The 24,979-nt window shown below is 41.6% G+C and overlaps 4 protein-coding genes and 2 non-coding genes across 9 annotated transcripts; 4 read left to right on the plus strand and 2 right to left on the minus strand.

Moving 5' to 3' along the window:
* The first annotated feature begins 27 nt into the window (after positions 1–27).
* Positions 28–2,222, plus strand: LOC4344241 (uncharacterized). Its single transcript, XM_015789588.3, has 2 exons — positions 28–662; positions 1,919–2,222. The coding sequence occupies exon 1, from the start codon at positions 95–97 to the stop codon at positions 659–661; it is 567 nt and encodes a 188-aa protein (XP_015645074.1). The 5' UTR covers positions 28–94; the 3' UTR covers position 662; positions 1,919–2,222.
* A 3,634-nt stretch (positions 2,223–5,856) lies between these two features.
* On the minus strand, positions 5,857–5,927 carry TRNAG-CCC (transfer RNA glycine (anticodon CCC)). Its single transcript has one exon. It is a non-coding gene; the product is annotated as a tRNA-Gly (tRNA).
* Positions 5,928–6,872: 945 nt separating this feature from the next.
* Positions 6,873–7,674, plus strand: LOC9268710 (uncharacterized). 3 transcript variants are annotated; one of them, XR_010742374.1, is made up of 3 exons: positions 6,873–7,009; positions 7,111–7,164; positions 7,496–7,674. It is a non-coding gene; the product is annotated as an uncharacterized protein (transcript). The 3 variants fall into 3 exon arrangements; XR_010742375.1 differs by lacking the exon at positions 7,496–7,674 and adding an exon at positions 7,376–7,448; XR_010742373.1 differs by having other exon boundaries at positions 6,933–7,009; positions 7,106–7,164.
* A 7,618-nt stretch (positions 7,675–15,292) lies between these two features.
* Positions 15,293–16,075, plus strand: LOC4344243 (flowering-promoting factor 1-like protein 5). Its single transcript, NM_001423014.1, is given in 1 exon segment — positions 15,293–16,075. A coding segment is annotated over 1 exon segment (318 nt). The 5' UTR covers positions 15,293–15,396; the 3' UTR covers positions 15,715–16,075.
* Positions 16,076–19,195: 3,120 nt separating this feature from the next.
* On the plus strand, positions 19,196–20,754 carry LOC4344244 (uncharacterized). Of its 2 annotated transcripts, XM_015792434.3 has the most exons (7): positions 19,196–19,343; positions 19,454–19,492; positions 19,578–19,631; positions 19,761–19,814; positions 19,923–19,976; positions 20,062–20,136; positions 20,245–20,754. In XM_015792434.3, exons 1-7 carry the CDS (start codon positions 19,290–19,292, stop codon positions 20,341–20,343), a joined length of 429 nt encoding a protein of 142 aa, XP_015647920.1. In that variant the 5' UTR covers positions 19,196–19,289; the 3' UTR covers positions 20,344–20,754. The 2 variants fall into 2 exon arrangements, with proteins under 2 accessions (XP_015647920.1, XP_015647919.1); XM_015792433.3 differs by having other exon boundaries at positions 19,923–20,136; positions 20,245–20,619.
* LOC4344245 (pentatricopeptide repeat-containing protein At2g32630) lies at positions 20,418–22,537 on the minus strand. Its single transcript, XM_015792431.3, has one exon. The coding sequence runs from the start codon at positions 22,477–22,479 to the stop codon at positions 20,824–20,826; it is 1,656 nt and encodes a 551-aa protein (XP_015647917.1). The 5' UTR covers positions 22,480–22,537; the 3' UTR covers positions 20,418–20,823.
* Between the last annotated feature and the right edge of the window lie 2,442 nt (positions 22,538–24,979).

Genomic DNA, 24,979 nt, shown 5'->3' on the forward strand with positions numbered 1-24,979 from the left:
ACCAAGAGGTCGCGCACCCAAAGCCCTAGTCCTCCTCCATCCCCAAACTCCGCCGCCGCCGCCGTCACCGCCGCTCGCCACCGCCGCGGCCGCCATGAGGGCGCTCGACGAGAAGGAGACGAAGATGGTGTTCGAGAAGCTGTTCAAGTTCACGGGGCCGAACCTGAAGCACCTCCTGGAGCGGCCGGCGGTGGAGGGGCCCGACCCGCAGGCCGGGCGCTACTGCCTCCGCCTCCACAAGAACCGCGTCTACTACGCCTCCGAGGCGCTCGTCCGCCGCGCCACCGCCGTCGCCCGCCCGCGCCTCGCCGGGGTCGGCACGCCCATCGGCAAGTTCACCCACGGCGGCGCGTTCCACCTCACCGTCCACGCCCTCGACCTCCTCGCCGCCCACGCCCGCCGCCGCGTCTGGCTCAAGCCCGACACCGAGCGCTCCTTCCTCTTCGGCAACTCCGTGCCCAAGTCCTCCCTCGCCCGCATCACAGAGAACACCAAGGCCAACGACGGCGTCGTCGTCATGTCCATGGCCGACGTCCCGCTCGGCTTCGGCATCGCCGCCAGGTCGGCGCAGGACTGCAGGAAGGCCGACACCAACGCCGTCGTTGTGCTGCACCAGTCTGACGCAGGCGAGTACCTCCGCCGGGAGGAGGAGCTCATGTGAGGTGAGGGCTGAGGCTTCATTTTACTCTTGTGGGCTGATTGTATCGTAGGACTTAGCTAACCTTACATATTATGCCTTCTTTTGTGTGCAACAATTTTGTCATTTGCTTAGCATGCGCCTAATTGGTTGAGATGAGAGGATTGTAGATGCCAAGTTTATTCAATTGCAATGCTAATTGGTTGCTAAATGAGGGGTGCTTGCCCCAGAATTTGTGAAATCAATCTTGCCAAATTCCGAGGTCGAATCGATGTTTTGATTTCAGAGTTAGCTAAATGAGGGAGTGTTTGGACCAGACTATGTGCTAAATTGTGTGAAATCAAGCATGCTGAATTCTGATATCGAACTGATGTTTCATTGGATACTTCATCGTTTTGACTGTATTTTGTGTATTAGTATTGATTACATTTGTCGATAAACCTTGTGAGTTACAGCTGAGTTGCATTGCACAGACATTGTCTTGAATTTGGTAATCCAAAGATCATCCTTATGCGGTTATGTCTGTCTTTGTAATGTGTTCACCTGCCTTCATTGATAACTTGGAACAGGAAGGATTCACTCTCCTCCTGTAGCATGCATTCTTCAGATTAGATATATGAAGTGGGTTAGAAAGACATGTTTTCAGTTTTCCATATAGGACATTGGGTGAGCTTGGCTGTAGGCAGCCTTTGGGCGATACTGTTTCTGTTATATACCTCTTTTTTTGTTCATCCATAGTGGATCGATGTAGAAGTTAGACTGATCATGTCTAATCTATGTTCAACATGATTGGTTGGATCACTATTTTCTTGGTTCAGAATGAATCAAAAGGTTTCTTTTTTACTATTCAGTGCTGATACGAGCTGTGCATAGCATTGGAGTCCCTACAGGCCTACACTGGGATTGTGATTGTAGGTTTATGGTTTGAATATTTTTTTGGGTCCACGATTTTATTTTAGTTGTAGCATGTGCAGACTATTTGGTTGGCCTGAATTGCTGTAACTACATAAAACAGTTGTCACCCACCATGATACTCTGCTTCTTTTGTTCCCAATAGCCACCAAAAAAAAAAAGAAAGATATGGTGGTACAACCAAACGACCCTATGACCTGACTGTGCAGTAAACTATTCTTTGACGCCACATAACTTCTTTGCTTGATTACATGGTCTGTAGAACAGTTTTTCGTACAAGAATGAAGACACTTGTAGCCATGTACATTCGGCTTAAAAGCGATTCCGATTGTGAATGCAATTCTGATTTTCCAGCTATCCTTCTTGCAGGTGTTGAGGTTTGACACATTGGCGTGACTGCAGGACTGAAGGATGCGCTTCCTCTTCATGCGATAATTCGAAGTTTTTCTACCACCAGTAAATGTGCGATTTTTACCTAGTTTTAAGATAGTGGAGGTCTGTTGTATCATCTATCTAGTAGAAAAATTTTGTTCCCAGGCTGTTCTATGGGCCTAAAAGTGTTCTGTTAAGCTGTAACTTATCGGTAAGCTACTGCATGACTGAATGCTGCAGGCCTGCAGTAACATTTGATCGTGATCAATGATATACTTGTCTTATGGACCCTACGGATAAACCCTGTCTGTCCAATCTTCATCAGTTTACGTTAAAACCTCTGGATTTGTACGCATTTTGGCTTTGATAAGCAGATAAAACTTACAAATAAGATATGTATTTCCTTTATAGGAATAATGTGCATTGAAAGAGAGACACAATGACTGAAGGGTAAATACTGATCGATCAGCCACAGAAAAAAAAAATCAGAACGTCACTTGGCGACACAATCGTAAGTTCGTAACGCAGCGTCCGGGCGGTTGAAACTTGAGAGGCAAAAGGGAAACTGGAGTTGCGATGTCATAAACCGAGTGAAAATCGTCGTCTTCTTGTTCACTGCAAGCACAATGTTCAGAGTGCACACATACACCATGAAAAGAACGGCCTCCCCATCTCTTGTTCACATCTTCAATATGCTCCTCTGCAGAGGCCAGTATGCAAGGGATTGGAAGCTAACGAGAAAATTTAACAGGTAATGTCAAGGATACGATCATATCTTGCTAAAAGACCGGAAAATTTTGACAGGACATACATACTTTATGTAGTAGTATAAAATTGCACATTCCTGAGAGGTTTCAGCACTGATGTACGGGTAGTGGTGTATAAGTGGGTAAGCCACGAACCCACTTTAGATTAAAATAATCAATTCGTGATTTATTTTCGTTTATAAATGGGTTTCACGGGTTAGCCTTAGCCCCTTGCACCCTGCCTACGGGTGTTAAATTAATTTTCAGTCTAACATGTAACAGCGATGAGGCTGGCCGCCAGCGGCGTCGGAGGACACGACGACAAGCACGGGAGGCAATACAGCGAAGATATCTCGAATCCTAGCCGCACGTTTTTAATCCTCCGCTCTAATCCTAGCCGCACGTTTTTAATCCAACGGGAGAGGGTTTGCGCGTTCGTGGTCTTCAATATCATGGGACATTTAATTATTTGCCAGTTTTAAGATGTGCCAATTAATGATTTGCCACTTGCTGTTTATGACATGTGGACCCTCACGTGACAAATCATTTAAAACCACTCATAAGAGTGACAAATAGTTAATTATTCCCAATATTGGAGTACGGTGGGGGTCGGAGTTTTATAAGCCCATGAAGCGGCCCAATATCTGAGCCCAATAACCTTGAAACCGGCGTCCTCAGGTTATCCTTGCACGGAAGAGAAGTCTGATGAGCCAATTAAAAAAAAAATCAGAACATGAGTCATTCACAAAGGAACACTACCCAAAAAAGGAAAAGAAAAGAAAAGAAAAGAAAGAGGATTGAGACATTCAGTATTTCAGTGCTAGCATGTTGTAATGCAGAGTCCAACAGAGAGTTATTTTTGCTGCTTTTTTATTGGCAGGAAAGAAATTAAACTTAATGGCGATTTCGCTTCTCAGAACAGAAGAAGGCATGACATGCAAATGCAAAGACTAGAGGATAACCAAACAACATGGATGCATTCAAGGCGCTAATATAGAGGAGAATCTGGGGGCCTTGGGGGTTCGGAGTTTTATTTTCCGACCTCCTTCATAAACAGTTGCATCTTGCTGCAAGAAATTCAGATAAGTCATTGATGACGTATACCATGCATTATTAAATTTCATATAATCATGTCTGAGAGGTTTCAGTAGTGAACTAGCGATGGATGTCAAATGCTGAGTCTCCCGTGCAACAGAGATGTTGGCTTTGCCTTCGCCGGTGTTTCAGTCCCTTTGCTGATCAGCCATAGAAAAAGTTCAGAACATGAACTCATTCACTTGGTTCTACGAGGATGAATTCAGACATTCAGTGCGTATACCGTGCCGTAAACTCGTAATGCGGCGTTGCGGTGCCCAACTTAGAACTGATTTTGCTATATCTGAAGTCTGCACATCTCACACATAGAAAAAAGGGGGGAAAAAATCTGTGGACGAGGGGGTTCTGGGTTTTGTTCTCCGACCCCTGTAAATTGTAAGACAGCCAACTAAACTCGCAGTAATCTGCTTATGTTGTGTTCGTATGTCTACTCTCTCAGATTTTTTTTGGTGTCTGCTTTCATTTCCTTGCACCGAAGACTGATCAGCAACTGAAAAACAAAACAAGTTGAGAATGTGATTTGGTTCTACTTGTATCAGAGGGGAACAAGGGGAAAGAAACAATCACCGTTGCTCCACTCTTACGTCAAAAAAAAAAACCGTTGCTCCACTCGAATGTGACGATTGATCATCATGCAACTGATGCCTCGCTTTTCAGAAGAAGGCACCACATGCAAAGAAGCTCTGAATCTCTCTGAACCTGTGAATGGGGTTCGGAGTTTTATTCTCCGAACCCCCTAAACAAATCGTTGGATTAAAACGTGCGGCGCCAAATCCTTCTCCGTCGCCGGCGGTGCCAATCTCACCTCTACTCCTGAAATACTGAAGGTGGCCACTCTCCCTGATTTTTATTTTGTTGCTGTTTGTTCTCAGTTTCATGCGCAGAAGACTGATAACCAACTAAAAAAATTACGGTGACTTTGTCAATCTCAAGGACTTGCCGATTCAGTTTTCGAAGATGCTCATAGGGGTAGGATTTATGTGCGTGCGTTCATAGGGGTAAGTGTGCGTGTGTTATAAGTGTCTGTATTATACTGTATAATTCTAAAAAGAAAAAAAAAATCAGAACATGACCTGGTAATTCTATCATAACTTCGCTGATAATTAATCAACTGCTCGAACTTCGCTGTTCAGAAGAAGGCATGAGTGCATGACATCAACTTCGCTGTTCAGAACTTCTATCAGTGATCGGTAGGAGGGGTTGGGGTTTGCTTCTCCCACCCCGAGCACGGATAGTCTTTAAGGGCCTGTTCAGATTGTAGTTAAAATAAACTTTATGCTAAAATTTTGGCAAGTGACAGGATTTCTTATATATTTATCAAATTTGGCAACAAACTAAATGTAGATATTTTTTTACAACTTTATTAAAAAAAAGTATGGATGAAAATAACATCAATCTGAACAGCCTCTAAGATTCTGAATGAGAGTTTTTTTTCTTCGGCCCCTAGTTTCCTTTAGAATATGCATTGAAAGCCACTTGGAAAGAAAGATGCATTATTATTACACAAAAATAGAACAAAAAATAATGCGTATCCGGGGAATCGAACCAACCAACCCCTAGTTTCCTTTAGAATATGCATTCAAAGGCACTTGCAAAAAAAAAGATGCATTATTATTACACTAAAATATGCATTGAAAGCCACTTGCAAAAAAAAAGAGATATAGCATAATTATTACACAAAAAAATAAAAAAAATGAATTATTATTACACAGTTTTTTTTCTTCGGCCCCTAGTTTCCTCTAGAATATGCATTGAAAGCCACTTGGAAAGAAAGATGCATTATTATTACACAAAAATAGAACAAAAAATAATGCGCATCCGGGGAATCGAACCAACCAACCCCTAGTTTCCTTTAGAATATGCATTCAAAGGCACTTGCAAAAAAAAAAGATGCATTATTATTACACTAAAATATGCATTGAAAGCCATTTGGAAAAAAAAAAGAGATATAGCATAATTATTAAACAAAAAAAATAAAAAAAATGAATTATAATTACACAAAACTATGCATTGAAAGCCACTTGCAAAAAAAAAGAGATAGCATAGTTATTACACAAAAATGGAACAAAAAATGCATAAATAGAGCAAAAATAATGCGCATCCGGGGAATCGAACCCCGGTCAGTACCGTGGGAGGGTACTATGATACCACTACACCAGATGCGCTTATTTGAACTGATAGATTAATCGTTTACATTTTAACAAAGACTGACAAGCTTTTGAAAAAAATGAACTAAGCCATCACAAATGATTTATAGGTAAAAGTTTTCTTACTTTGTGTTATTTGCCGTTTAAAATCTGATGTTAAAAATAGAATATAATGAAAAAACTTCAAAGTGACTTAAATTTTAAAATTTAGGATAATAGCTCGCTTCATGGCAGAATTTCTCCCCTTTTAATCGTCTCATTTCCCAAACCTCGCCGCAGGTAAGGGAGGGAAGGGAGCTGAACCGGCGGCGAAGACGGCGTCGCTGAGCCCGGAGAAGCGCCTCGCCTCGCCGCCGACGGCGAGCGTGCTCAGGTGTCGCAGCGGAAAAGGTCTGGCTCAATCCCTCCCCTCTGTCGCTCGCCCGCTATCTCGTTGTACGCGTTCTTCTGCCGGCCGCGCCTATGATGCGCCATGGTTTTGTTGCGTAGATCTGTGTTTTTAGGTGCTGATCTGCGGAGTTTAGTTTGGTATCGAGTGGATTGAGCTGTGATTTAGCCAAAACAGAAGGGATGCCACTCTGGATATGGAGTATTTAGTTGAGTAAAATGATCAAGCCTATAAATGTGTACCTTAACATGTACTTCCTCCGTTTCATATTATAAGACTTTCTAGTATTACCCACATTCATATATATATGTGTGTCTAGATTCATTAACATCTATATGAATATGGGCAATGCTAGAAAGTCTTATAACCTACGGAGGTAGTACTAGCCAATCATAGGGGTTCCAGGGAGGGTGGACTCCCACCAAGATTCTGTGGATGAGGAGGATGTAAAAAGCGTCCTGAGGCGCCTGCTGCACAGGTGCCGGGAGGCCAAGAAGATTGACAAGCATACTATGTATTATACCATGACATGTAAATGAAGGTCAAGGGTAACATGCTCAACAACAAGAGGGGACCTTATGGAGAGTATCCACAAGTGCAAGCTGAGAAAGCTAGGAAGAGAACTCTTTCCGACCAGTTTGAAGCCAAGCTTGCCAAGAGCATGGCAAGCCAAGAAAGGAAGATTTCCAGGAGGTAGGAGAGGTTGGCTCAGGTAAGATATTCATAAGGTTCTATGTGCCACTTGGAAAATTATTGTTTAAAAAAATGTTCCTCTTGTTGACCACTCACTAGAGCCATTTTATTCTAGGAAAGATCTGATAAGTGGATGCTTGTCGTCAATTATGTTGAGATCTGCAGCTATCATATGTATGGCATTTCGTACTCAGCAGCAGCCTATGCATTTGATTGTTGAAAGTGCATGCTTGCCAGCTGTCTTTTATTCAAACTACAGCCTTGTTTGCATTTTTGTTTAGATATTACTGATTTTTTCTTCTCTGAAGCTAGTTACATAGCTCAATTTTGTTTATAAAACTATATTATAACCTTTTGTTAAATATTTGCAATTTTCATCAAATAGGGACCGGTAACCTGCACCAGCTGCTGCAGCTCCAGCATATGTACCTTGAAACTGCTTTTTTCTCTTTCACGGCTATTAGTTCTTTGTTTGCTTATTATCTGCCAGTTTCCATTGTTTTAGGGTACCAAAAAAAGTGGAGGAGCCAAGAGTTGCTAAGAAGCTTTAGCTTGCTGGTCAGTTGGTACCATTGAGGATTAGCCTAATTTTGCAGCTCTGAACTGTTTTGCTCTAAATCAAATGTCCTGTTTCAGATACTTTGGATATCATATCGTGTTCGTTCTGTTGGATGTAGTAGACTAGTAGAGATGTTTACGCAGTCTCTTAAACACACTTGTGCTCGTAATTCTGCTGATGTTTATGAATCTAGTTTTGCAATACTAAACAATAAACAGTTTGTGGTTGTTTGGGCGCCTTCACACGGTTGGTATCTTCCAGCTCCGCTACCTGTTCTATCAAACGTCATCTTATATGCTTTGTTGATCAGAGGTATTTTTCACTTGTAGGTATTACTTGATTATCTCCCTTTAAAAGGTGAAAGCCGTCATGTTCGTGAATTTAGAATTTAACAATATTCGATTCCAAAACAACTAATAACCCATCCTATAACAGTTAAAAAAAATTAATATTAAAGACTTGAGGTAATACTTGAGAAGCTTCTGCGTTCCAGGATAAACGGGAAGGGAATTATACTGGGAATGAAGGGAATCGGACCTGGTAAGTGGTAAATACCGAGTGGGAGGGTATACTAGGATACCACCCACAACACCAGATGCTCAGCACAAAATTTTCCATCACTTGTTTAAGGTCGAACTATCTCTTAAATTTGCTTATACGTTTTCTTGCAAAATATATAAATACCTAAAGGGCAAACCTCTCATTTCAATGTCTCTCAATATTCGAATAGTTTACTGAGAGTGAAATAATATTTTTTCCAATATGGATTTTTCCGATGTAGCAGTGGAACAAAAAGAGATTTTTTTGGAGGATATGTGGTTAGGATCATGTCCTCTCCAAGATTAATGCTCTTTGCTGTATAATGTGACTCGAAAGAAACATTCTGCTATAACGAAGGTTATGAATACAATATCGCTTAATATTTCAACAATATCTCATTTCGGCGAGCGATTGTTTGATCTAAATTGCTTGGTTGGATCCTGGTAAAAAATTGCTTGAATGGAACAATTTAGTTGAACAACCGGCTATGGTTACACTATCAAAATGATGAAAAAGATTGTTTTGTATAGTCTCGTTCAATGAAAGTGGTAGTTGTTCTATACATTCTATGTACCCCACAGAAATGAACTATAATGTGAGGATTTTTATAAGGATTCGGGTTCCAAAAAAAATAAAAACTTTTATGTGTTTTCTCTTTAAAAGTAATTCTAACAAAAGAAAAATTGAGAGGAGATAGCTAACATTGTTTTTTTTAATCTGCAAGAGATAATTCAACATCTGTTTTGTAGAAAAAATTAACTATTTCCCACTCTAGGAATGTACCACTCTTCAAATATCATTATAGATGACGTAACATACATAGGCTTACGGACCTTTCGTTTCACTTATTCAGGGAATAAGCGAAGAGCTGCTTCTATAACCAATTCATATGTTTTTTTTTCAAATACTGACTGTTGTTATAAGAGTATAAGACCCACAGCTGATAATAAAAAGATAAATGACAATGGGACCCACAACCAATAGCCAGAAACATCCCTAGCTATCTCTAGGGGGAAAAAAACTTGAAAGACTAAAAGACCACAAAGATAATAAGTAAGGGTCTCATCTTTTCGCTTATGTTTATTCTTATCAGCCAAAATTTAAATTTTCGACCTTAATTTGGAGTTGATTTTGGTGTTTTTTTCATCGAAGTTTATTTTTCAGTTTTTGCTTTTAGATCACTAACAACACGTATATAAAAGTTTTATTTATAAATTATTTTTGGTTTGTAAATTAAAGAAAGATAGCTTGTGAGAGAACAGTAGCAACAGAGTTGTGAAGCACATGACATTGTCCTAATTGGACCGTCGGCCGGGCGGATCCTGGTGGCATTCCTGCAGGCTGAAGTTTCAACCAAAGAATATATACATTCAAAGATTGGCTTTTCTTGACGTACGACGGCCGGCCGGCCGGTAAGCACTACTTTTAGATTTAGATGAGGCTATGGACCAATGGAACATTTTGCATGCGCTCATGTCATCTCCGATCGATGGACGATGCCTGCGAGGAATTATAAGCGGATTAGCGTGGCGCGCGAGACGGCCGCGCGCGGCGCGCAAGTCGGCCAAGTTGCGGCGGCGGTGCGCGGACGCGGAGCCCGCGCCCCACGTGACGGCCCTCGTCTGACAGCGCCGCCGCGGGTTCCCTGTCCCCCCGCACCTCGCTCGATCGACTCATCGCCATTGCTCTCTCCCGCCGGCGATCGAGACCGCCCACCACAGCTTTTCATGCGTGGGCGCGCCCCCACAATATTCGTTAGTCCATGTCGCGCCGACCGCCTGTTGCCGGCCGGTGATAACGCGGAATATTATGTATCCGGCCCGTTCAAACGGGATGATATCTTAGAAATATCGGGTATTAGGTGATACCTACTACCATCCTGTCTAAACGAGATATCAGCCGATACCTAGTAAGTATCAGGGCAGGTGATCTCTCTGAGAGTTATCATCTCGCCTAAACGGGATACCGTTATATAGACATTTCAAAAGTTTATTACTTTTTTATAGGAGAGAACTACAAATCGTGCGTCCAATTCCCACCAAAAGTTTTTTTTGCTATCAAATGTTTTAGTTAACCACTAGGTGAAGCATTAATTTATACATGGTGAAAGAAAAGCAATTGAAACATTTAAAAAAATTGTGAAATACAGTGAAAATACAAGTTGAAACAATGTTGCTGTCACTTATGAAACAATAAGTTCTAACACTCTGAAATATATATATATCGGAATATAATTACGGGATATCTTGTTGTAAAGATTTAATTATAACAAATACAACATTGTGATCGGATCATATATTGGATAAATAATTTAGGAGAAAATTTATTTTGAAGATTGCTATATGCATGCATGGATGAAGTGGAGAGAGAGAGAGCAAGTAGTATGTTCGAAGAGAGAGTAGGGGTAGATAATTGCGTAAATTTTATGAAACTTAATGAAAACATATGCTACAACATTTCGCTATCACACATGTAACATTAAATTTTTACAACTGAAACATATATTTTTCTTTCATCAAAATATAATCATATAACATCTCACTTCTCACTGTAAAGATCTAATTAAACTAATATAACGGTGTGATTGGTTCATAAATTGGATTAATAATTTAAGACAAAATAATTTAAAGCTTAACAATGAGATAATTAATATACATGGGAGAAAGAGAAAAAAAAGTACAATATAGTACTGAAGTACAAGGCAACACATGCATACGCAAGAGTAGCGGAGGGAGTAAAGGGCGTTTGATTTTTATTTTGCTGGATCGGTCACCCGACCTAGATCATTCTCTCTTTATTCACGTTTAGCTAACTAAGTGTTAGAGGAATCATAATAATTCACTAAATTCGAAATAAAATTAATTATGTGTTGTAATTGTTGTAATGTGTTTTTTCTATAAACTTAGTTAAAATCAAATAATTGATCTAAAACAAACTCAAAACACCTTACAATATGGAATATGGAAGTGCAGAGAGTAAGGCCCTGGTTGTTTCAGACTAATATTATTGTAATCTAGATTATTAAATCAGATTACTGTAAGCTGGATTGTAATAAGTTAATATAGAATAAGTTGCGTGTTGTTTATTTCTCTGGATTATTGGATGTATCTAAGGGTAGTGGGTATTTAGCTACTCAATAATCTGGAAAAAAAGCTCCTCTAGAGAAGATTATTAGATTATACTAATCTGGCTTATAGATTATAATAATCTACTTGTTTGTTTTAGCTTACTTCTAATAATCTAAATTATAATAATTCTAAGCTGAATCAGGGCATTAAATATACACTCTACATGAGTTTGCATCTGGCCGGTGCGACGATGGCTAACGACGCCACTACGATCATCCTCGTCCATGAGCGCCTGGTTCCACCCGTTTTTGTATATTCTCTGTTGTCCTACCTACAGGAATTGATGCATAGATTTCCCTTTTTCCCATCTAAGTTCAAAGGTTGCAGGATATAAAGATCTTGATTCCTGATCATTTATCCACCAATTACGAGGAGTTGGCATTCTCATATGTAATTATAATACAATCGTAATGTAATTACATGTAACTTGCATGTATCTACAATGTTACTTCCAAAAATCCCTCCGTAACATCCTATTTTCGTGAAAACGGAGATCGTGAGAACGAATCCTCTCACATGTGCGCACCCTATGACTTTTTCCTTCCTCACTTGCACAAATCTTGAAGTAAATCTAACGGTTCAAAATTATGTGAAAGTTACATGCAAGTTACAATAATTACATTGCGATTGTAATATAATTACATCTATCAAATTTTTAGGAGAAAATTTCTCGACAAATATATAGCAAAATTGTTCTGAATTATTGTGCTTTTGAAAGATCCTCTTGATTATTATTGGACTCGTTTTATTTCATGTGAGATCTTTCCGCACCAATTTTTATGCGACTTCAATAGTAGGTTTAATTTACAAAACCGAATAAACTGGTTCCATGGTTCTTAGTTGCATCTATTTTCACATGAAAAAAATTAAATGCATTTAATAAGAATATGTTATCGGAAAGATAATTAATAAATTAAACTAGGCATAACTAAGATGTTGAACTCAATGGAGAATAACAGAATAGCCGGTTCCTTAAAGTTGCTGATGTAGTAAAGCTAACGTACAAATGTTGTCTTCCATTGGCAAAAGTAGATTGATGCCATGAAAGCTTGGTGTAGCACCGAATCTGCAGGACAAGCTAGCGTTACTGTCAAATAGAAGAAACGCAAAGTTACCAAGTTACCTACTATCTTCCGTTCATCCGTGGGAGAAGTATACATGACAACTTCATATATGTAAGGAACATGGTCAGGAAATATCATAGGACCAGACGACCAATTCTTCTCTTCAAGCTGGACATTTCCAAAGCTTTTGACTCAGTCTGGTGGGACTACCTCCTCACTCTCCTGCAAAATAGAGGATTCCCACCAAAATAGAGAGAATGGATAACGGGTCTCCTCTCAGCATCCACCTCAAAGATCATCCTGAATGGAATGCCTGGGGAGGCAATCAAGCACGGAAAAGGGCTTCGGCAGGGGACCCCCTATCCCCTCTCCTCTTCATCCTAGCGATCGACCCCCTACAACGTCTGCTAGACAAGGCCACTGAGCTTGGGGCGATAAGCAAATTACGAGGGAAAGCGGTACGTTTCCGCATATCCTTGTATGCTGATGATGCAGCTATCTTCATAAACCCGAACAAAGAAGATATGCAAGCCTTCACTGATCTCCTTGGTCGCTTTGGGCACGCAACTGGCTTATGGACGAACCTCCAAAAATCACATGTGGCCCCAATCAGGTGTAATAACTTGGACCTCGATGACACCCTAATGGACACGCCAGCAACCAGAGCAAACTTGCCTATGAAATATCTAGGTCTACCCCTGACCACAAGCTGGCTACGGAAGACAGACCTCCAACCGCTATATGACAAGTCGATGAGTCGCATTGTTGGCTGGCGAGGAAGACACATCGGTCTAGCGGGACGCTCTACCCTGGTAAAGGCGGTGCTTACCTCACAACCTGTCTTCCTACTCACAGGACTCAAAGCTTCCAAGGAGTCCCTCAAGGTCTTAGATAAACAAAGGAGAAAATTCCTTTGGGCGGGAGGAGAGGCTTTGACAGGGGGGAAATGTAAAATCAATTGGACGCGAACCTGCCTCCCCACTGCTTCCGGAGGCCTGGGCATCCTAAATCTTGAGAAATTTGCAAGAGCCTTATGGTTACGTTGGCTTTGGCACGAGTGGAAATCACCCGGAAAAACTTGGGTGGGCTCTGGCACGCCATGTGACGACACTGATAAGCTCCTCTTTGCGGCCGCCACAACCATAACGATTGGAAATGGTGCCAAAATAAGCTTCTGGGAATCGGCCTGGACGCAGGGGAGGAGATTGAAGGATGTTGCGCCGCTTGTATACGCAGCCTCCAAGAAAAAGAACAGAACGCTTCAACAGGCTTCGCAAGCGAACCAATGGCTTCTTGACTTGGACTTGCCAGGGACTGCGAGCTGGACGACAGACCTGATTGATCAACTTGTCGGGGTTTGGATCGCCGTTCAGGCTATACACCTGGTAGAGCACGAGGAGGACAATATAACATGGAAGCTTACTAACCATGGCGAGTACACGACAGCATCAGCATATAACGCACAACTTCTTGGAACCACCGCTACTAACTTCAATAGGCTAATCTGGAAAGCCTGGGCGCCGTGTAAGTGCAAGACCTTCGCCTGGCTAATCATCCAAAATAGAGTCAGGACCTCTGACAGGCTGGCGACAAGAGGTTGGCCAAACGGTTCCATTTGCCCCTTATGTCGTCGGACCCAGGAAACAACTCTGCACCTCCTCGCAGCATGTAGATACACAAGGAGAGTCTGGGCGGCACTAGCGGAGTGGGCGACGTGCGAGCAACTAAATCCTAGCCAATGGAGGCAAACTTCAACGGTGCTAGATTGGTGGGAGGCTACCGCAAACATACAAGAGACACCTAAGAAGGCACTCCGCACTTTGATGTTGTTGGTCGCCTTGGAGATATGGAACGAAAGGAATCGCAGAACCTTCCAACAGAAGGAGCTTTCAGCTACCTCCCTTTTAGCCAAGATCAAGGAAGAGGCCAAAACTTGGGCCTTAGCAGGAGCGAGAAGTCTTAATAGCTGCTTTCTTTTAGTTAGCTCGGACCAAAGGTCCTAGCTCCTTTCTTTTTTCCTTTCGCTTTGTAAAGTTCTCCTTCTCTATTCAATGAAATTGGCGCTCGTCGATTCGTTCAAAAAAAATAGACTAAGCTGATTCTAAGAATTCAAACTTTGTTTCAAAACAAGTTGATTCTTACAGTTTACAAAAATTATCCAAAAATAAGTTGATTTATATATATCCTCTTATCTATTCTTGGTCTGTAAATCGACAAGTTTTATTCTCCTATATTAGCCGTTATACATATATATAGCAGCATGATGTTTTTCATATCTCATTTCTCTTCTTAAATATTTTAATTCAGGTGCTGTAAAAAAATTGCCATGCATCCTTAGTTGATGTAGAGGCCGAATCTTCACTTTGTTTAAAAAGAAAAGATGAATACATGTTGCCACAAAAATCCTAGGGAACCTATATATATTACCACGAGGTACACGCTGTTGAAATGTCCCCGTAGAAATTGTTGTCATGCATGTGAAGAAAGCACAATTATCATGGTTGGCATGAAAGTGAAACCGGTCGATATAGAAGGATGAGAAGAATAGATTCATTTTTTTTTTGAAGAAAAAGCGGCAAGAGAATTGCCGATTATATTAGGAGGTAGAATAAAGTCTTACAGCATAGTTCTTAGAAAGATTAATACATCTTGGGAAGAAAAGATAGGTAGAAAAGTAGAGCTAGTAATAAATTAGCGCGGTTTGAAAACAAAATCCCGATCTCTAATGTCTTCCATTATAGCAGTTATAGTCTGCGGGATGTCTGGTGATTGGTTCCTGAAGATTTTTGCATTTCTCATTAACCAAATACGCCACCATGGTGTTAATTAGAAGGAGAAGAATAGATTCATTCACGGGTAAAACCCCATCAGTCGACGTCGTCGCGCGCTGTACTACGTGGTAATCGATTCCATCGTCGCATCTGATCTCAACACCACTCTACATACAGTATCTCTTAGCCAAGCCAGGTGTACTACCACACACTGGCAGTATGTACAGTACTGCATCCAGCTATAGCTAGCTGCCTATATATACGGTGATATGCAGACGCAGGTAGCAGCATCATATCAGCAACGAGCAGATCGATCGAAGAGGATAGATAGGTAGATAGAAATAATGGCGGGAGGAGGGGTGTGGGTGTTCAGGAACAACGGGGTGATGGAGCTGGAGGAGCAGGCGACGAGCAGGAAGGCGCTGGTGCATGTGGCGACGAGCGAGGTGATCCGGTCGACGGAGGCGCTGGAGCGGAGGCTGGGGGCGCTGGGGTGGGAGCGCTACTACGAGGACCGCGCCACCCTGCAGCTCCACAGGCGCGACGGCAGCGCCGACCTCATCTCCATCCCCCGCGACTTCTCCCGCTTCCGCTCCACCCACATGTACGACGTCGTCGTCAAGAACCGCGACCACTTCAAGGTCGTCGACCTCCACACCTAGATTTATCACTTATTACATATTAATGCAAAAACCATATATATATATATATATATATATATATATATATATATATATATATATATATATATATATATATATATATATATATATATATATATATATATATTGCTTTGCTTAATTTGGTGTGGTGTGGTTTGGTTTGGTTTGGTTTAATCTCTGCATACATACATAATCATGCAGATGGCGTAATGCATGCATGTACGATCACTGGTAATGTAATGTATATAAGTGTGTAATGTGCACTGTGTGATTGATATATATGTATATGATTGTAAAATCAAATGTTCAATATATATCTATACTAGAAAAAAAATATCCGTAAGTTACAATGGGTGAAGCTTATTTTAATGTTATTATTATTATATGGTTTAGTTAAAGTAAAATTCACTATGAGAATTCGCTTGAATATATATTTTCCTAGAAAATCATGATAGGAGTCCAATCATCTCAAATCAGCATGCGAGTTTTTTTAAATAGATTTTTTATACGGCTCCTTCTGTATGTTTAAAAGCGAACGAACTTAAAGCATGACTCAAATACATGCAGGTTTTTTAAAGAGATTTCTTATATGATTTCATATGTATTTTCAAAAGCGAACAAACTTAAAACCCGACTCAAATACGGATCTTTATTTCTAAAAACGAACAAACTTAAAACTCGACTCAAATACGGATCTTTATTTCCAAAAGCGAATGAACATAAAAACCGACTCATTCACGAATGACGTACCAAAGTGCTAGTAAAAACATCTTGAATGTTTATAATAGTAGAGATATATATCCCGTATGTGTAAAAATATACAATGGGGGTTGCTAGTTGGCGCGTGCACGCCAGTTCCGTAACTGGTGCACACGCTAGCTGGCGGCGCATGCATTTTTTCGTATTTTATCGCATATTTTTATGTTTTTTTCCTTTTTAAAAAAATCGTTAGCACACGTGTTTTCAAAATATATTGAGTTGAAAATTTCAAATCTTGAGTTGAAAGTTTCAAATCTCGAGTTGAAAGTTTTTAAATTTTGACTTCAAAGTTTAAATCTTAGGTCAAAACTTGAAAGTTCAAATTTCAAGTTGAAAATTTTAAGAATAGTTTCAGTTTGCGTTGAAAGTTAGAAAGTTTTAAATTTTACGTGAAAGTTTCTTTTAGTATAGATTTCTTTTCAATCTATTAGTTAAAAAAAACAACCGGAGAAAAGGGAAGACTTACCTTAATTATTGTCACTATCTATAACTAATACAATTATTAGTTACGCTTATTACTCCCTAAAAACGCGTGTTCGCAGGGCGCGCGCCAACTAACTTTTCCGATATACAATGTTGTTGTATCGTACTCCTTTCTTCCTAGAAAGAATCGATTTCTGGAGAGAAGCATTTGTCCCAGAAAAAAGCGATTAGTGATGCATTGAATGAGATAGCAGTACAGTCACAGCTGAGCAACCAGGATAGTAGTCTATCCACTTGTTCACGCAAACTTCTCTATTCTCTCTCGTTTCTCTCGTCTACTCCCTCTCTCATTCACACATGCACTCTGTACGAGAGTAGTACTTGTGCACGGAAGTTTGTTTTTTTATTTGAATGATGGAATAGATGTTGTACTTATACAAGGGTATTTGGGTCTTTAATAGTGGTAGCTAAAATTGCCTCGGGTATCAGAATTGCTATTTTTGGGGACAGATGGAGTACCTGTCAACGTATAGTAACAAGGAACCTTAAAAAACAAAGTAGAAGAGGAGGAGGAATCTGTATCTGTGATTGATGTAAATGATCAGCTTGTAAGGACATGTACAATGGTTGTTAATAGTGGTCTCTTAGCGTTGCTAATTAGGAATACTTGTTGACATGAAGGAAAGAGAAAGAGGAGAGACAAAACATCGTTGTTATGCATGACAACAGCTTAACAACGACTTTTAGTCACTATAATATAGAAATATGATTGCATGAGGATAAAAATATGAAAAGAATATTAACAAAAGGAATATTTTTTGAGTTAATGATTAGAGCTTTTGTCGTCTCAACTATTGTAAAGACATGGTCTCTAAATAATCTTGTATTGTTTAAGAGGTCATACCCGTCTCTATCATTGAACATGCCCTAATAATGCAAGCTAGCATGATCTGATGTGTACGACTGTAACTGCATGTTCTCATCAAACGCTCAATATAGTATCCCGTTTGTCGTCGTTGTATCCATCTGTCAACATAGAACAAGGAGCTCTTTTTAAAAAAAAGAAAAAGAAAAAGAATCTGAATAGAGGTATTACGTGCATGTTTGTCCGGAACCACTATCGCTAAGAGAAGGCTGGAATAAAACGCAGCATCTATCTTTTCACTCTCGCAGTGATGTCCCGGTCAAGTTAGCTTAGCTCCCGGCCGGATGGGCCCACCACCAGGAGAAATATTCTGATGACGAACAGGGATAGAGTTTGATGAACTTACATTGGCTTAGTTCAGCGCAAAGTTTAGATTTTGGTTAAAATTGGAGATGATGTGACTGAAAAGTTGTGTGTATATGACAGGTTGATGTGATGGAAAAGAACTGAAGTTTGGATCCAAACTTTGGATCTAAACACAACCTAGTTTATGAATATACTGTTTATGTAGTGGACAGACACACGGCGAATACGATATCAATTTGATGGTCATGGAACCTGATACCAACCCTATCTAAGGTATGGTTTTTTTTCTCCAATAAAAGTTGGACGAAGATTAAGATTTTTATGGTACACTTTTCAAAATGCTAAATAGTGTATTTTGTACGAAAATTTTCTATATGAAAGTAGCTCTAAAATATCATATTAATCTATTTTTCAAGTTTGTAATAATTAAAACTTAATCAATCACACGTTAATACCACCTCGTTTTACGTATAAAACTTCACCTTCATCTTCAGAATAAAAGAACACCACCGAAGAGCATACTACATATATCTCATTCAACCCTAAATTGATTTATTTTGAAACAGAGAGAATACAGTTTATTTATTAAAGCGACATGCATTATTCAGTGCAGAGTACCGTGCATAATTGTAATTTGTAGTATATTCAGACAAACTAACCATTGGTAAAAAGAAGAAGAAAAGATCACAAGTTGGGCCCTCACTAATTAAGCACTACGTCAGATATGATTGGCCATCATTGCATTTGTTTTACTTAACAAAACAAATCGTCAAATCAAGTCGAACACCATCGCATGCAGCGTGTTGTTGGACATTTAATATGTTCCAATTTCCAGCGGCGGATCACATGTTCTTGAATGATAAAAGGCGTATGAACAATTAAGTGACTAGTCGTCAGTCAGGTAGCAGCAATAGCATGGCTTTGAAGCCGGGAGACAAGTGTTCTGCAACCACCAGCTGACAGGGCGTTTTCTCACGTCGCATTTGCGATTTTGCAGGCGAGAGATTTACCCCTCTGCATCCATCCACCAACCCGATCGACGACTGGTTTGCTTGCATCTGAAAAATGTCCTCTTCTAGGTGAGGTACAGTACAATTGTACAGAATAAAGCCATACAACTCACGCTTGATCTGGCCCAATTCTACCTGTCTCCTGCTGATCGATGGCGGAGCCACCACCTCTAACGGCACCGGCGCCGGCGCCGGCGACTCCTCCGGTAAGTACATGCAGTTGACAGCTGAATTCAGAATCCCTGGGTGTTTTTGTGTTCAGAGTTCAATTTCTGCTGATATGCAATTATGCATGCTTGTTCTTGTTGATCTGTAGAGATTGGCGGGGTTCGAGCAGTTGGACGCGCGCATCAAGGTGTGGTGAATTCCTGGGCGGCGGCGTTGGTTCTTGGCGTTGAGATTTTCGGCTGATTTTATCCTGTGTCTCGTTTCGATTGCAGGAGCTGACCTCGTCGCAGGGGGAGTTGCTGGACAGGATCCAGAAGCTCAAACTGGTATGAATTGTACTGCGAAATTCTTTGCCTCTGTTGCTGCTGTGATTGGGAATAGAATTGGATTATTGGAGAATTTCTCTGTCTTGATGGCAAAATGATGGAGAATGAGCAGCAGAAGTGCTTTTGCAGGAGGTGCAGAACTGGCGCTCCAACCTCGAGACACAGGTCAAGACAAGCCAGAATGTGAGTACTGTTTCATCATCTCTCTGTACAGAACTGAAGAAAGACTCCTGCTTTCCTGAAGCAAAACGTACGGGACCATCTTATAGCAGGTGATGGCAACTCATGCAGGAACTTTTGGAGCTGAAGAAGGGGCTAAATTCTGAAGTGGAGCTGCTGAAATCGGTCTCTCTCTTTCTCTTTCATATTCTTGCTTTGTTTGTTCTGATTCTTAGGTCGTACTGCTCATGGTTCTGGCATATGATTCTAGGAAATGAAGGAAATCAGGTATGCAATTCAGGAGGAAAAGGGCACTTTACAGACTCAGTTTGCAGATATAGAGAAGGTTAATGCCATCTTTATGTTTGTTTCATAGAAATAGTACCTGTGCGATGTGCTATACTGAGCTATTGCTGCCAGTCCTGAATCTGCAATGACTTGGCTTCTGTTGTAGAGCAACGAAGACACAAACCAAGCCCCGCAGCCTCGAGAACCAGCACAGGAGTTTGATACCGATGCTCATATGGAAAAACAAACTGCAATGGAAGCATGAATTGGTGCTCCATACAGACGGTTGGTTCCATTCAATGTATTGCACGAAAATGCTCCGTAACTATATGAAGTTGAGTTTTGGAAAATACATGTGCCAAACTCGAATGCATACTTGCAAGTTTCCTACTGCATGTTTGTATATCAGTACCAGCAAACTGAAGTACTGTTGTACAAACAAAAACATATATTTGCCGTAGTGAGAATTGCTTGAGTTGTAACAATTCCATGTACTCTCTATTATTAAAAGAGCTCTGCATAGCCAAGTTGTACACACGCACATGCTCTGAATCATGTAGATCTAGATGGTTAAGTGCCAAACTGAGCTGAACAATCCATTTATAATCACTGTGCGTTCCGCACACAGCTGCGTTTCTGCTGAGAGACAACTTATCAGATCCACCATTATCATGTATGAGAAGCTGAGTACTTCATCCTGGTATTCAGTTCAGCTGGCACGACTTACACTGCCGCCCCAAAGAGCTTAATTTGTTCGTGGTTTAACATTTTGCTTTTTATCCGTGTGAAGGCTCCCTACAAGTGCAGAATACAGAGCATCATCTGGGGTCAATCCATCTCCCAGCATATTGTCGTACAACTGGAATGCCTCCTCTGATCTTCCTTCCTTGGCCAGGCCGGATATCAGAGCAGTATATGCCACCAAGTTGGGTTTAGACCCCCTCTGCTTCATCTCTTCAAACAGCCTCAATGCCACATCCACCTTCCCATTGACACAGTGCCCATGGACTAACGCTGCATAAGAGTATATGTCTGGAACAAGCCCTTTCTTTTCCATCTCATTTTTGAACCTCTCAGCCTCCCGTATGCTCCCCTTCTTGATGTACCCATCCATCATAACATTGTAGGTTACCAGACTAGGTTCTGCCCCATTTCCTGCCATCTCTCGAAACAGCCTTCTTGCCTCGACCATGTCACCTTCATTGCAATGGATGCTGATCAACGTAGTGTAGCTTACATGGTTTGGCCTGACACCCTTCTCAATCATGATACGCAATAGATTCTTGGCCTCATCCATTCTATTCGCCCTGCGGAGGCCACATGCTAGTGTGTTGTATGTATACACATCCAGCTCGATGCCCATCTTCTCCATGATCATCTTTATTTCAAGAGCCTTGTCCACCATATTTTTCCGACAATACCCATCAATCATTGTATTGAAAACAATTTGGTTAATTCCCACCCCTCGAACTTGCATATCTGTCACCAACATCTCTGCAGCCTCCATCTGCCCAATCTTGCAGAACCCATTGATCAATGCTCCATACGTATGCTCGTTTGGCTCAATGCCATTCCCAACACATTCATCAAACACCTCCGATGCCCTCCGCACATTCCCTGCACGGCAGTATGCGTTGATGACTGAAGAATAGAAGTAGACATCCCCTGAGAGATTCTTACTCTTCATCTCTTCAAACACAGCCTCAACCTTGGTGATATCTCTGGCTGCCGATAAACCATCGACGAGGATTGTATATGTCCCGACTGTTGGCTCAATGCCTTCATTTTCCATTACCTTTAGCATCTCTGCCACCCGATCATCATCTTTTTCGCGCGTGTATGCGTCTAGCAGCGAGTTATAGCACAAGGCGTTAACCTTCACGCCGTGTCGAGGCATTTCGTCGAGCAGCTGGCGGGCGTGGGCGACGCGGCCAGACTTGCAGTATCCGTCGACGACGACAGACGCCGAGAGAGGCGTGACGGAGTCAGGACAAGAAGTGGCAGCCTGTTTGAGGAGGTCGGCGGCGGTGTCGAGGTGGCCTGCTCGCCGGAGCGAGAGGAGGGAGGAGGTGAGGGAGCGGGGGTCAAGCCCCCCGAGGCGGGATACGGTTAGCTCGAAGGCCTCGGCGGCGCGAGCGGCGGCGCCCGAGTCCGCGTAGGCGCGGAAGAGCATGTCGTAGAAGGCAGTGACGGCGTGCCGCGGCGCGGCGCGAGGGAGGGAGGCGGCGGCCAGGTCGGCGAAGGGGACGGCGAGCAGGCGGGGCGTGACGAGGGAGGCGAGTAGCGACTTAGCGGCCGCGAAGCGGCGCGCGGCGAGGAGCGAAACGAACCCCGCCAGCGGCGTGGCCGGTAACTTCGCCGGCGCCGCCGCCGCCGCCGGCGACTCGGAGTCGGACGCCATCGGCGGGGGAGCGAGGTGGAGAGGGGAGAAGACGAGCGAGTCCAAATGGGCTCGACCTGCTTGGTGTCCAATGTTGCAGATGCTTTTATGGGCTTAAAATCTCGGCCCAATAATATATTGACTGAAATGTCAGCCCATTATCCCCAAGGCCCATAAAGAGCAGGAGCCACCGGCCCACCTACAAACACATACATGCAAGAGGAATTGGGCGGGCCTTTTTACATACAAATGTGCTTCGTTGCTATATGGGCGGGCCGTGTATGGTGGAGCTTGAAGAAAACTGAAAATGTAAAATGTAATATTCGGTGCAAATTTCTCAATATATTACGTTACATTATCAGCCGATGTAAACTGGAGAACAATATGTACCTCTAATATTTCCAAATTGATCAGCTTATATGATTTTTACAGCATTAGCTAATTACCATATTAAATAGCCTCCGTCCATATATTCATTCATCACGTACTTCCTCTGTCAAAAAAAAAATCGATCTGTTGAGTTGGTTGAGTTCTTTTTTAGATGGAAGGTGTACGTGGCAGACGGAACGACGAAGGGAATGACATGGGGCATGGTGGTTGAGTCGAGAGAAGTTCACGAGCGGCTTGGGAACCGAAAAGGCGAGACAGGTTACGACGCGGTTGTGGCCCATGGCGCCGGGGGGCGTAGTACGTACTCGTATCTTGCCCATACGGGCCACGGGCCGTCCGGCCCTGTCGCGTCGACGAGACACCAACGCAGCAGCAACAACAACAACACACGCATGTGTGCACAGTGCTGCCTCTGCCTGTACACGACCACGTCGCACTACTCGGCTCTACTCATCACGTAGTAGGAGGAGGAGTACGTGTACGTGCTCGCCCTCGTGCCTGCCCATATCGGGAACCCTCTACATGACTAGATGCGTGCTCCACAGACACACACGTGCACACAATACATACCGATTTTGCTTATTCGCTTAACACACCGACTTGTAATAGTACTATACTTACGTTACGTCCAAAAAAAATAAAAACTTTATTTGTTTTTGGCATAATTTCACTTATCCTATAAAGACTCCATCACAATTAGTACTCCATCCGATTCAGATTCTAACACTTTCTAACATTATTCATATTCATTTAGAAGTTAATGAATCTAAAAAAATATATATGCCTAGATTCATTAACATCTATATGACAATGCTAGAAAGTCTTACATTGTAAAACGGAGGAAGTAGTAACTAGGTGATACCCCGCGCTTTGCTGCGGGATTTATGGATGGGTATATGTTAAATATTGTCGAAATGCTGAGAGTTGAAATGTTAAGAAAATAATGTGAAGAAAATGATTTGGCACATGCTTGTTGATGATGTGTCATGTTTGCATGGGATTTAAAATAGGCTAGAACAGTAATTATTGCTAGCGAGTGAAGATGTGGTATGCTTGTATGGGATTTTAAATAGGCTAGAATAGTAATTGCTAGTGGGTGATGATGTGGCATACTTGTATGTTGAGCTTTAGCTTCTAATAATTGTTAGTGAGTACCAACTATATAGAAAAGTATAGATATATTGGAATTCGAGGAAGTGACGATAAATATATTAAAGTTTGCAAATTAAAACAGATGATAGCTTTGTGTTGGTACTATACATGTGATATACTATAGAAGTAGTAGTGTTAGTTATCTCCATTCTAAAATATAAGGTTAGTTTGGTTTGTAGCTTAAATAGGCCTTACTAAATTTTGTCAATGCCATTTTTTGGCAAGTTTTGGTATGACTAATTTTTGTAAGGTAAAGTTGTGTTTGTATTGAAGCCAAAATAGCCTAAGTTCACTATTGAAATTGTATATTTTCTTATTTTCTTAGGTATGTCAAAATTTGTCTTCAAACCAAATAGACACTAAACACTATTAAAATTATCAAATATTGGTAAGTCTAATTTAGGCCTCAAACCAATCCAGCCCATAGTCAACTCCGACATAATAATTTGTTTCAAAGTAAAAGTATTTTTTTTACCTGTCATTCTTAACCAATAATAACATTCCTCCAAACGTTTTAAGAAAGCTTAATACCAGCACAGTGTGGCGGCCGCATGCTAGGCGGCGGCGAGGGTATTCTGTCTGCATTACAACGGCGGATTGCGGCGTCGGTGGAGTAGTGATACTGTTACTGTGTGATCATGCAAGGGAAACACCTGTGTCACTCAACTGTGTGTGGGGGTTAACAAACTTGGAGCCAAGCCAAGCAAGCAGGACGGTTGTGGCGCCGGCCAGCTGCCTTTCTGCAGGCAGAATTTATAATCGGAGACACTGCTTTTGATGGAGAAAGCTCAGCACACTTACCGCGGCAGCTACTACTCCATAGACATAGAGCCGGGTAGGCTGCCTGATGATCAATGTTTTTCTATCACTGCCAGGGTTAACAAAACCACGCGTTTATTAGCCCTATCATTTGGCTTGTATGTAAAATAAATCAAACGGTATATTTGTAAATGAAAAATAATTTGTAAATAAACTTTTA

This window comes from Oryza sativa, chromosome 7 (assembly GCF_034140825.1).
Source record: "Oryza sativa Japonica Group chromosome 7, ASM3414082v1".
NCBI classification, from domain to species: Eukaryota; Viridiplantae; Streptophyta; class Magnoliopsida; order Poales; family Poaceae; genus Oryza; species Oryza sativa.

What these genes read in the sequence shown, in the direction of transcription:
- LOC4344241 (XM_015789588.3), top strand. Translation starts at nt 95, where the DNA reads ATGAGGGCGCTCGACGAGAAGGAGACGAAGATGGTGTTCGAGAAGCTG.
- LOC4344245 (XM_015792431.3), bottom strand. Translation starts at nt 22,479, where the DNA reads ATGGCGTCCGACTCCGAGTCGCCGGCGGCGGCGGCGGCGCCGGCGAAG.
- LOC4344244 (XM_015792433.3), top strand. Translation starts at nt 19,290, where the DNA reads ATGGCGGAGCCACCACCTCTAACGGCACCGGCGCCGGCGCCGGCGACT. An exon ending in AGTTGGACGCGCGCATCAAG is followed by an intron (nt 19,493 to 19,577) that starts GTGTGGTGAATT and finishes TTTCGATTGCAG; the next exon opens with GAGCTGACCTCGTCGCAGGG. An exon ending in GGATCCAGAAGCTCAAACTG is followed by an intron (nt 19,632 to 19,760) that starts GTATGAATTGTA and finishes GTGCTTTTGCAG; the next exon opens with GAGGTGCAGAACTGGCGCTC.